This window comes from Pituophis catenifer, unplaced genomic scaffold, assembly GCF_029215685.1.
Source record: "Pituophis catenifer annectens isolate HBS135680 unplaced genomic scaffold, rPitCat1.0.hap2 SCAF_11, whole genome shotgun sequence".
NCBI classification, from domain to species: Eukaryota; Metazoa; Chordata; class Lepidosauria; order Squamata; family Colubridae; genus Pituophis; species Pituophis catenifer.
The window spans coordinates 22,885,060-22,897,683 of NW_027256891.1; the positions used below are offsets into that span (position 1 = coordinate 22,885,060).

Genomic DNA, 12,624 nt, shown 5'->3' on the forward strand with positions numbered 1-12,624 from the left:
GTGATTTCCGCTACCAGTTTGGGAGAACCGGTTCGAACCAGCTGAATACCAGCTCTGATTAGCATGTATGATCTGGAGTTTAGGGATTTAAGAAATGCCAGGTTTGAATTGTACTGATACTACTCTCTGGTTTATTTTGAGGTACAGAAAATTACTTTATCTCAACAATTGCAGGGTCTTCCCTTACATATCGAAAATCCGTCAAAAGTTGGTCATTGTATGTGTGAGGAGTGGGGTTGGGTTTTTTTTCCCCCATTCTTTTCCCCAGCAAACCACTCTTGAAATTACATCACAAGTTTTTCCTCACAATTTGATCTTGGGAATGGCAAGAAAAGATCTGTGCTTTATATCCAGTCATAGGAAATTTCATGAGCCTTCAGTTCTGATGGTCTCGGGAGTCCAGAGAGGAGGGTTGTCATCGGTGGTGAAATTCAATTTTTTTTTACTACCGGTTCTGTGGGCGTGGCTTGGTGGGTGTGGTGTGGTCTGGTGGGCGTGGCTTGATGGGTGTGGCAGGGGAAGAATACTGCAAACTCTCCATTCCCTCCCCACTCCAGGGGAAGGATACTGCAAAATCCCCATTCCCTCCCCACTCCAGGGGAAGGATACTACAAAATCCCCATTCCCTCCCCACTCCTGGGGGAAGGATATTGCAAAACCTCCATTCCCACCCCACTCTGGGGCCAGCCAGAGATGGTATTTGCCGGTTCTCCAGAACTACTCAAAATTTCCGCTACCGGTTCTCCAGAACCTGTCAGAACCTGCTGGATTTCACTCCTGGTTGCCACCCAAAAAATAAGTCCAGGTCAAAGAATCTTCTAGTGGTTCTCCATCCATCGGTGAACCTGTCTTGCTGTGATGATCAGATGTCAAAATCATCCGCATTTCATCAACCCTTTTCATTCTCCACAATGCCCAATCGTGTCTCAAGATCGGCGGCATTGTGGAAACAATCAAAGGGTGCTGAAATCCAGTCTTCCTAGAGCTGCTAAGATAAGCCAGGAACAATTTTTTCCAGCAATGAGGGAAAGTTCAAAGTTCAAGAAGCGAACTGGCCATCTGCCTGTTTCTTCATGCCAAGTAGAAAGTATGCCGGCGCTCGTATTATATAGCACATCGGCTATGCCCAACACAGATGGGATTATCTTCAGGTAGACATCTTGCTCTCTTTAAAAAAAAGAAGAAGAATGGAATAAAAGCACATGATGTCCCCAGCACTGCACCTCTGAACTGAGGTGTCCACCACCATAGATGATGGAAGCCCAAATTCCAAAGAGCCCATCTTTGGAATTTAAGAAATTGTTATTCCCGTACTTCGGTTTCCCATTAAAGCAGCCCTGTCACTTCTTCTGAAATGAAAGAAGCATGAAAAGTCTTTCTGTTGAAGGATATAAGCTCTCCCCTTCGGTTAGGGTTGCTCGGAGGAGCTGTGGTTGGCTAGGTACTCACACCTGAAGACGTTCATCATGGAAGTTTCACAACTACCACACAGGCACCGGCTCTTCCGACATTGACCGGGACTTCCTATAAAACAGAGGAGGCCTGGCTTAGATCCTTGTCTTTTAGCAATTTTTTTTTATTTTATGTTATTCATGCATTTATTTGCATACTTTCAAACTGTTTTGACCCAGCTCCCCAAACACAACAAACCCTCTGTAGTTGAAGCAATGATTCCTTTATTAGGAGCTCCAGCAGCCCCAGCAAAAATAATTATTTTTCACCTCAGGCTAACAAGTCTGTCCGGCAGGGGAGAGGAATAGTTGTCTGCCACATCTATTCATCTCCGCCCCCTGCCTTTTATCCCCAGAGCTAGAGTGGGGCTTTGCTAGCAGGGATGGCTCTTTCATCCCAAGGACTGGCCCATAGATTTCCACTGCTCTCCTCTCCTCTGCCTTCTGCGCCTCTGCACATCAGGCACTGGACCCAGCTGTTCCTCCTCTTCCTCATCAGCCACCTCCAGACCTGGGGGCTGTTGACTCTCCACCTGAGGGCTGACAGATGACCCAGGCTCCACCTCTGTCTCTCTCTCTGGCAACTTCATTCCCTCTTCCCTCTCGGAGCTCTCAGGTTGCCTTGATGCTGACCCTGACTCCCACACTGCCTCCTCCTCTCATTCGGCTTCTGGAGGGGCCGGCAGTCAAATGGCCACAACACAAACTGCTAAACGGATAGGAGCTGAAGCAAGGAATGGGAGCACAGCCCGTCGCTCAGGTCTCAAACCCAGGCTGTCGGCTTTAACCACTGAGCCACCGGGCCCACCATGACAGGGATACAACCAAGCAACCGGAGCAGAGATGCAGTCACTAAGAAATTACCTCTGTCCATTCATTGTTCTGTGCATCGTAAGATTCTACTGTGTTCAAATAGGTGTGTCCATCGTAGCCCCCGATGGCGTACAATCTATCTCCGAGCGTACAAATCCCAACAGCATCGCGAGGAACACTCAAAGGTGCAACAGTGGTCCAGGTATCAGTTTTGGGATCATACCTAAAACATTGTAAGACAACGTGAGCAGATGCTACTGGTAAAAGTTACTTCAATGAGAAGGACAATATCTTTGTTTTTATGGCTTCTTGTATTTTACCGTATACCAGGAGTCAGCAACCTGAAGCTCTGGAGCCGCATGTGGCTCTTTCACCCCTCTGCTGCGGCTCCCTGTCATTCAAAATATGCATCACAACTGCCAATGTGCGACACCTGGCAGCACACGATTTATTGAGCTTTTCAACCCCCGGTAGGCCAACCATAAATCCAAGAAAAGAAAAGTTTCAGAAGAAAACAGAACATTTAATTCAACTACACATTCTAGTTTTGTGGCCGCTCAAGAAATAGTCAGGCACTGGAAAGGTTTTGTGGCTCCCGGTGTTTTCTTTTCTGTGGGAAACGGGTCCAAATGACTCTTTGAGTGCTTAAGGTTGCAGACTCCTGCTGTAGACATAAGCTATGCAGGTTTTTCAAAGTATCTCAGATACATTAGCTCATGGTTCATGGCCGTAACTTTCTCATTGGCATCATTTTGATAGTCACAGAAGGGAGATCGATGAAAACAAGAGCATTGTATCAAACAATCGTGACAGAAGTACTCCTCTGTTAAGTTTCTTTTCCTTCTTTGTCTTTTAATGACCCCATAATCCCTTGCATCACGGTGGAATCTGGGCAACTGAATGGAGCCGAGTATTTACCAGCTAGATGCCCTTCCTGTCACCAATGCAGAGTTTTGTTCAGCAGATATATTCTCATTGTGCCCAGAGAGAGAGAAATATTTGCCGCTACCTAGGATCGAACTGATTGTGAGGTGAGAGTTCCACCTCTAGGCCACTGCACCACTCAAGTGCTCCTCTGTTAAGTGGGAGATAATAATATTTATTTTATTGATTACATTTATCCACCACCCATCTCACCGTCATGAGACTGAACTAAAGATAGTTTAGAAATGGGCTGTATGGAGAGAGAAAAAAGGTTTATTATTGTCATTAGAGTGTTTTAAAATCACAAAAGTATAAATCGGGTTAGCCGGTACACAGAAAATCCTCAATTTATAATCACAAAATTTCAGTTGATAAGGTCAGGTTATGTAATTAACATGGATAGAAACCTACCAGGATTGTAGATTCAAGTGAGAAATGTTTAAAAAAAAAAAAATAGAATAAAGCAATGGCAACTACTTCAGTACTTTCATCAGAAACCCAAATAAAAATTGTAAGATACAGCTAGTCCTTAACTTACAACAGTTCATTTAGTGACCATTCAAAATCACAACAGCGTTGGAAAATGTGACTTATGACACATTTTTTCACAGTTTGCGGCCTCCCCATGATCACGTGATCAGAAATTCAGACGCTTGGCAACGGGTTCCTACTTACGACCGTTGCTGTGATCTCCTTTTTGGGACCTTCTGACCAGCAACGTCGATGGGGGAAGCCGGATTCACTTAACAACCGGGTTACTAACTTATCAACCGTGGTGATTCACTTAACAGCTGTGGTAAGAAAGGTCGTAAAAGGGAGGCAAAACTTGCTTAACACACGTCTCACTTAACGACAGGAATTTGGGGCTCAATTGTAAGCCGCCCTGAGTCTCCGGAGAAGGGCGGCATATAAATTAAAGCAAAAAAATAATAATAATAATAATTGTGGTCGTAAGTCCAGGACTACTTGTACTTCTTTTTAATAATAAGAGGAGGAAAAAATAGGATATCCAATTATTTCTTTTTCAACCACTAGAGGGCTTTCTAAACTAATAGCTTAGTCATAATCTAGAATGTTGCTAGTTATATTCTATGAAGTGAAATGCTAAAAACTGGGTAGCAATATAAAACGTTCCTTTGGCTGCTTCTCCTTGAAAGATGTCTGATAAATGCCCAGGACCGTGCAAAAATCTCTTAGTGAATTGCTCTAACTCATAATTGGCTGAATACCATCTCTGCGTCACCCGTTAATTTAACATCTTTGCATATTTTAAACATTCCAGTGATGAAATCTAATATTTTTTACTACCAGTTCTGTGGGCGTGGCTTGGTGGGCGTGGTGTGGCCTGGTGGGCGTGGCCTAGTGGGTGTGGAAGGGAAAGGATACTGCAAAATCCTCATTCCCTCCCCACTCCTGGGGAAGGATACTGCAAAATCCCCATTCCCTCCCCATTCCAGGGGAAGGATACTGCAAAATCCCCATTCCCTCCCCACTCCAGGGGAAGGATACTGCAAAATATCCATTCCCTCCCCACTCCAGGGGAAGGATACTGCAAAATCCCCATTCCCTCCCCACTCCAGGGGAAGGATACTGCAAAATCTCCATTCCCTCCCCACTCCAGGGGAAGGATACTGCAAAATCCCCATTCCCTCTCCACTCCAGCAGTAGGATACTGCAAAATCCCCATTCCCTCCCCACTCCAGGGGAAGGATACTGCAAAATCCCCATTCCCTCCTCACTCCAGGGGAAGGATACTGCAAAATCTCCATTCCCTTCCCATTCCTGGGGGAAGGATATTGCAAAATCTCCATTCCCACCCCACTCTGGGGCCAGCCAGAGGTTGTATTTGCCGGTTCTCTGAACTACTCAAAATTTCTGCTGCCAGTTCTCCAAAACTGTCAGAACCTACTGGATTTCATCCCTGAATCATTCCCAATTTAGAAATCTTTCTGAACTCTTGAAAGGAGTATGAGAACTTAGTATAGCAAAGCCACTATTTAAAGTTAGCTAAAAAAGACTTTTGAGGTATAGGAGATAGAAGAGAACTATTCGTTTCATATCAAAGACCATTGGCTTCGTTTTAAGGAAAGATAACATAAATTTGGTACAATAGGATTGTTTTTCTCATTTTCTATTCTCTTGAATGTTGCCCAGATGGATCGTGGCTTCATTAAACTGTAGATTTATTTAGAAGTTTAATAAGACCAGTATTGGTTGAGATCTAACAGATAACGTCGCATAGCCCAATCTCAATTTCCACACCTATATTTTTCTACCTTTAGCGCATACCTTTCTACACAATCAGAAAGCCGAGAACAGTGATTTGAAGCAGGGGCATCGTGGCCTCCCACAGCATAGAGAAACCCGTTGTAGGTTGCCACGCCGACTCCTCCGCGTCTTTTGGACATTGGGTTGCAGATGCTCCATTTGTTCGTGTGGGGATCGAAGCACTCCATGGATTTCAAGCAGGAGCTTCCATCACGCCCTCCAACTGCATACAACCTATGGTAATAAATCGCACGAGGACAACACAGATAGAGTTAACTGTAGGAAAAGAGAAGGCAGAATTGGAGGCAGAATTAAATGAGTCATCAGCCTGGAATCCTTACGTTTCCACAAATGGTCTAAGTTCAACCCCTCTTGAAATCCATTGACTCCTATATTGAACAATTTAATGTTGAACTTTTTAGCTGACTATATTCTTACGTATAGGGTTGTGTATAGGTATACATCTTCGGAACTGGAACTTAACATATGGTCCTGATACTTTGCACCTGGCATTAGCTGTACTAAAGACTACAATAGACTTTCTTTTGATCTGGGATAGTCTAGAGTTTCTGCTAGATATTAGACAGGACTCTACCTCAGCCTGCCCAGAAATGCCAACATTGAATTTGCCAAATTTTGTATGCCAAAAGGTCTAATGCTACTGAACCATAATACTTTAAAGGTAAAGGTTCCCCTTGCACTTATGTGCTAGTCGTTCCCAACTCTAGGGGGCGGTGCTCATCTCCGTTTCAAAGCCAAAGAGCCAGCGCTGTCCAAAGACATCTCCATGGTCATGTGGCCAGCATGACTCAACGCCAAAGGCGGATGGAACACTGTTCCCTTCCCACCAAAGGTGGTCCCTATTTTTCTACTTGCATTTTTTACGTACTTTCGAACTGCTAGGTTAGCTGAAGCTGGGACAAGTAACGGGAGCTCACCCCGTTACGCAGCGCGAGGGATTCGAACTGTTGAACTGCCTTTGGTGGGAAGGTAATGGATTTCAAGAGATGAGTACCACCTCCTAGAGTCGGGAACATATGTGCGAGGGAAACCTTTACCTTTACCTTACCCAGTTCCTGCAACCGTTCTTCATATGTTTTATGAAGAGAACCCTAGAAAGAGTACAGTAGAGATCTAAACATCTCTTTGGCCAGTAAGAATTTGCTCCATTTCACCTTGAGGAGTGCTTCACCAGAATAATAAGCCCAATGAGGAAAAGATGTCTTAGTAGGGGGACTGCTTAAAGGGATATTAAACATAAGAACACCCTATGCATTGGTGATTAAAGAGAAAAGTTGCCATACATACTTGCTATTCAAAGCTGCGACTCCCACAGTACTCCTTGGAGTTGACATGCTTGCCACGTAATTCCACTGCCGAGCCTGGGGATCCCATCGTTCAACTGTGTTTAGATAACTCCATCCATCATGGCCCCCAACAGCATACATGGGTCCTTCAAGCATTGCCACCCCTTAGGATGAAACGTGCATGACAATAGATCAATAGATAATATTGGGGTTAGAAAAGCAGTGGGCATTTGTTTAATATCTTTACGGCCTTCATTGCCAACCAAGAAGTCTACAATACTGAACGACCTGCGTCTACAAGCACCTTAACTATTAGCCGGTTCCAAGGTCAAAATCTTAAATTATTCTTAATTATTTGTCTGGCCAGTCACCAATGCCAGATGTAGTTCTCACATGGTCCGTTAAAAAACAAGAAGAAATTTGACCATCCACTCAAAAGAAGGAGTCGATAGCATGAGGTGGTAGGGATAAGAAACACAAGGAGGGGGTGAATCACCTTTTTATAAGGAAGGTAACTCTTGGAGCACTTCACTTATGAAATTATTTGGGTGATAGCTTCCTGACTTTCTTCCGTAAATATTACGAATTCTTGTTGAGTTCTGGTTTTTCTCATAAGCTTATCTCAATACATTCAGGCCTGCTTGAATAGCTGAAGCTTATACCAGATCAGAAGTCAGGATCTTAACCTTGATTGCTGTCCGTTTGTTTGTCTGTCTCTGTCTCTGTCTCTCTCTGTGTGTCTCTTTGTCTCTGTCTCTCTGGCTGTCTATCTCTGTCTCTTTCTGTCTCTCTCTGTCTCTCTCTCTCTCTCTGTGTGTCTCTTTGTCTCTCTATCTGTCTGTCTCTGTCTCTCTCTCTCTGTGTATCTCTGTCTCTCTCTATGTGTCTCTCTCTGTGTGTCTCTTTGTCTCTGTCTCTGTGTGTGTGTGTGTATGTGTCTGTGTGGCTCTTTGTCTCTGTCTCTCTATCTGTCTGTCTCTGTCTCTGTCTCTCTTTCTCTCTGTCTCTCTTTGTCTCTGTCTCTCTCTGCCTCTGTCTCTGTCACTATCTCTCTCTGTCTCTCTCTGTCTCTCTCTCTCTCTCTCTCTCTGTGTGTGTGTGTGTGTGTGTGTGTGTGTGTGTGTCTTTGTGTGTCTCTTTGTCTCTGTCTCTGTCTGTCTCTGTCTCTCTCTCTCTCTGTGTGTCTCTCTCTCTCACTCACTCACTCACTCATTCACTCACTCATTCACTCACTCATTCACACACACACACACACACAGGTTATTTGGAACTTAAAACACAATTGGGACCAGAAATGGAGATTCCATATTTATGGATTCCATCATTATGGGGAAACGCAAGGGAGAAGCTGCCATTCCTGAAGTAGTCCTTGATTTATGACCTCATTTGGGAACTAGAACTTCCATTACTAAGTACGGCAGCCATTAAATGAGTCACCCTTGATTTTACAACCTTTTTTTGCCATGGTTGTTAAGTAAATCCTGTAGTTGTTAAGTGAGTCGCATGGATTCCCTTAGCAAATCCAGTTTGACTTGTTGGAAGCTCATTGGGAAAGTCGCAAATGACGATCAGGTGAGACCCAGGATGTTACAACCATTATAAATAGATGCTAGTTTCCCAATTGCCCAAATTTTTATCATGTGACCCAAGGAAAGCTGCAATAGTCATAAGTGTGAAGACCAGTCAGAAGTCACTTTTTTTCAGGGTCGTAACTTCGGCCACTAAATGAATGGTTGTAAGTGGAGGTCTACCTGCATATATCTCACTATACTTCTCCATGAATCCCAGTTCTATCCATCCTACCTAAGCCATGCCTATGGGTTGACATTGGGGGCATCACAGTCCAGACTTTAGTTATCGGGTTGAAACATTCAACGGTATTGGATGTCCTCAAGCCGTCTCTTCCTCCCACCACGTAGAGTTTGTTGTCGATCACAGCAACTCCAAATTGCAGCCGCCTCCCACTCATCGTCCCAATTTGTATCCAGCTGTTGGTTCTCAAGTCGTATTTCTCAATGGTGGTGGTGCCTGTTGGAAACGCAAATAGAAAATTGGTTAAAAATGGAAAATCACGTTCCTACGGTGATCGGATGATTTAATTTTAATGGCTTCCTCATTAAAAGAATAGTGCATTATTTTAGTCTGCATACACAGGTAGTCTTTGAGTAGTGCAGTGGCCAAGAGGTGGAGCTCTCATCTCACTCTCTCTTTCCTTCTATCTCTCTCTCTCTCTCTCCTTCTCTCTCTCTCTCCCTCCTTCTCTCTCTCTCTCCCTCCTTCTCTCTCTCTCTGTCCCTCTTTCTCTCTCTCCCCCTCCTTCTCTCTCTCTCCCTCTCTCTGTCCCTCTTTGTGTCTCTCTGTCTCTCCCTCCTTCTCTCTCTCTTCCCCACCCCTCTCTCTCTGTCTCTTTCTCTCTCTCTCTCACTCCTCTCTCTCCTTCCTTCTCTCTCCCCCCTTTCTCTCTCTCTCACTTTCTCTCTCGTTCCTTCTCTCTCCCTCTTTCTCTCTCTTTCCCTCCTTCTCTCTCTCTCCCTCCTTCTCTCTCTTTCTCTCTGTCCCTCTTTCTCTCTGTGTGTCCCTCTTTCTCTCCCTCTCACTCCTCTCTCTCTCATTCCTTCTCTCTCTGTGTGTCTCTCTTTCTCTTTGTGTGTCCCTCTTTCTCTCTCTGTCTCTCTCTCTCTCTCCCTTTTTCTCTCTCTGTCCTTTTCTCTCTCTCTCACTCATTCCTTCTACCTTCTTCTCTATCTCCTTCTCTCTCCCTCCCTCCTTCTCTCTCCTCCTTCTCTCTCTCTCTCTCTCCTTTTCTCTCCCTCTCTCTTCTTCCTCCTCCCCCTCTTCCTCCTCCTCCTTCTCCTCCTCTTCCTCGTAATCTCCACTTAACCACCGTCTCTAAAAATAAGACATTGTGTGGGATCTTGGGATCCTAAAAGCAAGTTTGGTAGACCACCTACAGCATTCAGCTCCCACATTTTATACAACTGGCTCAGTGACATTATAGAAGTGAAATAATTTATCGTGATCTGAGCTCCATATAATCTTAGAAGCCACTTCGTCAAAAGAGTGGGGTTTACCTTTAGTGGCATCCATGCCTCCCACAGCATAAAGAGAACCAACAGTGGACTTTCTGGGTTTTGTCCGTGGACTCTGCATCATTGATCTCCTTTCCGGTAAAAGGTGGTATTTCATGGCTTCCATTAAGAGTTTCTGGCACTGAAGATCAGTTGTGAACATGGGGCTGTTTTCCAGATCAGCTAAAAGCTGAGACAAAGATAATATTATTATTATTTGTAGTGAAAGAATCAGCAATTCATTTCTATCAGCAATTCCTTATTAACACTATTATTTATCTTCCAGAGCTAACTGGACTAGGAACCAGATTGTGATGCTAATGTGCATGTCCACCAGACAAGATAAACACGGAGCTAGTGAACACTCTATATTGCGTTTTCCAGTTACATTCTCTGGATCTATTGCAACTCCTATGAACTCTATATAAAACACTGTGCAGAGAAATGGACCAAATACTTGTGGAACCAGTGGTAGGATTCAAGTAATTTAACAACCGGTTCTCTGCCTAATGATTCCTTTCAACAACCAGTTTGCCAAACTGCTCAGAAAGTTAACAACCGGTTCTCCCGAAGGGGTGCGAACTGGCTGAATCCCACTGCTGTGTGGAACTCAAATCATCGGGGGGACCATAAATAATAAGAGTTTTAACTGCATGTCTGGACTATATGTACATTTTTCTTAACCCAGTAATAGGGCCTTCCTCAATGACTTCTTGAACAAAATATTTCAAAGACCCTCCATATCCATAGCATTGATTGATTGATTGGCCAACTGACTGAATTAATAGAGTTGGAAGGGACCTTGTAGGTCATCTAGTCCAACCCCCTGCCCAAGCAGGAGCCCCTACACCATTTCTGACAGATGGAAGCCCAGTCTCCTCTTGAAAGCTTCCAGTGATGAAGCTCCCATAACTTTTGAAGGCAAGCTGACTTGAATGACCTCAAGTCATTTTTTACTCTTAGAGACCACATAGATAGAACTTCTCCGTGACTATCTATCCCTAACCTGTTCTGGAAGGGGTGGGAGAACCTAGGGTGAAGTTAAAAGTGGGATCAGCATAGAATCTTTATGTAGACACAAACAGATGAAGTCTCACCCCCCCACCTTCAATTCCATTGACCTTTATCTCACTTCAAGCAGGAGTTCATCATTCATTGAGAAGATTCCTCTGCAGAGGTTGTGTAGCAATACATCAATTTATTTGGACCTTCGCATGTAAACCTGATCTTCTCCACCTGTTCTTAAAATGTTGCACTCATTTCTACTATGATTAAGTCCATCCACCTTGCTGTTGGTTGCCCTCTTCTCTTTCCTTCCACCTTTTCCAGCATAAGAACCTACCGTATTTTTCGGAGTATAAGACACACGTTTTCCCCCCTAAAAGAGGGTGAAAATTTGGGTGCGTCTTATACACCCAATGTAGCCCCGCCCACCCTCTGGCTCCCACCCTTTGTCCTCTGCATCCCAGAAATTTACCTCCTTGCAGCAAACAGCAAAACAGCCCATTTCAGCTTCAGCACAGCCTGATTAGCACAAGCAGCTGATTGTCGATTGGATTGGCCTCCCGAAGCTCAGCTGTTTCAGGCTGCAGGGATTGCCATTGCCTATTGCCGTGCAGGCCTCCGCTGTTTGCTGCAAGGAGGCAAATTGCTGGGAGGCAGATTTTTTTTCTTGTGCTAATCAGGCTGTGCTGAAAATGAAACTAAAGCAGACTGTTTGCTGTTTGCTGCAAGGAGGCAAATTGCTGGGAGGCAGAGGCAGATTTTTTTTTCCTCCCCAAAAAAGGTAGGTGTGTTTTATACTCCAAAAATTACGGTATTCAGAGAATATTCCTAGTACACATCCTCGAACCTACCTCCGGAGGAAGAAGGGGCAACCTTATATAAGACAGAAGCATTCCGAGATCTTGTTGCCGATTGTCTAAATCATTCTGAACCCATGTCATTAATGCCTTGAAGATGGATTCCTCATCTGGGACGTTAATGTCATCATTGGAAAGCAGTTTAGCAATTTCACCAGCAGGAAGTAAGAGAAACTCCTGGTTCTTTATGACTTCGGTGAAATGTTCCTTAAGAAGACAACCAAGAAAAGGTATTTAAATGTCATTTAAAAAAAAAAACTACTTAGAAGAATCCCAATAACTTACAAGAGATATTCCCACTTTCTCCCTACGGTAAAGTTCTTCCAAAATACTGCTGGATAAAATGACATGTGTTCATAATTTAAGAACAGAATATAGAAAAACAGAGTTGGAAGGGACTTTAGAGATCTTCTAGTCCAACCCTGCTTTAGCAGGAGAGCCTATACCATCCCAGACAAATGTTGTCCAGCCTTTTCTTAAAAACCTCCCACAATGGAGCACCCACAACTTCTGAAGGCAAGCTAATCCACTGATTGGTTGTTCACACTGTCAGAAATTTCTTCTCAGGAGTGGTGGCCTAGAGGTGGAGCTCTCACCTCACAATCAGGAGTCTGTGAGTTCGATCCTAGGTAGAGGCAGATATTTCTCTCTCTGGGCACCATGAGAATTTATCTGCTGAACAAAACTCCGCACTGGTGACAGGAAGGGCATCCGGCCAGTAAAACACTCTGCTAGCTCCATTCAGTTGCCCAGACTCCACCCCGCAAGGGATTATGGGGTCATTAAAAGAGGATGATGGCAGTCAGAAATTTCTCTTTAGTTCTACGTTGGATCTCTCTTTGATAAATTTCTATCCTTTACTTCTTGTCTTGTCCTCAGCTCAGGCGTCTTGGAAAAGTAGCCTATTTTGGTTTCTCTTTAGAAATATTAG

At 44.1% G+C, this 12,624-nt stretch overlaps 1 protein-coding gene across 1 annotated transcript in view; it reads right to left on the reverse strand.

The window, feature by feature from the left end:
• Positions 1 to 1,031: 1,031 nt before the first annotated feature.
• The window catches only part of KLHL4 (kelch like family member 4), a 39,190-nt gene continuing 27,597 nt past the window's right edge, over positions 1,032 to 12,624 (reverse strand). Inside the window, exons 5-12 of the mRNA XM_070951722.1 lie at positions 11,688 to 11,900; positions 9,835 to 10,021; positions 8,567 to 8,791; positions 6,765 to 6,927; positions 5,478 to 5,690; positions 2,316 to 2,487; positions 1,450 to 1,524; positions 1,032 to 1,167 (exon numbers count right to left, since the gene is read on the reverse strand). Of these exons, the coding sequence (XP_070807823.1) occupies positions 1,465 to 1,524; positions 2,316 to 2,487; positions 5,478 to 5,690; positions 6,765 to 6,927; positions 8,567 to 8,791; positions 9,835 to 10,021; positions 11,688 to 11,900 (1,233 nt within the window). The 3' untranslated portion in view covers positions 1,032 to 1,167; positions 1,450 to 1,464. The remainder of the gene's footprint in view (positions 1,168 to 1,449; positions 1,525 to 2,315; positions 2,488 to 5,477; positions 5,691 to 6,764; positions 6,928 to 8,566; positions 8,792 to 9,834; positions 10,022 to 11,687; positions 11,901 to 12,624) is intronic.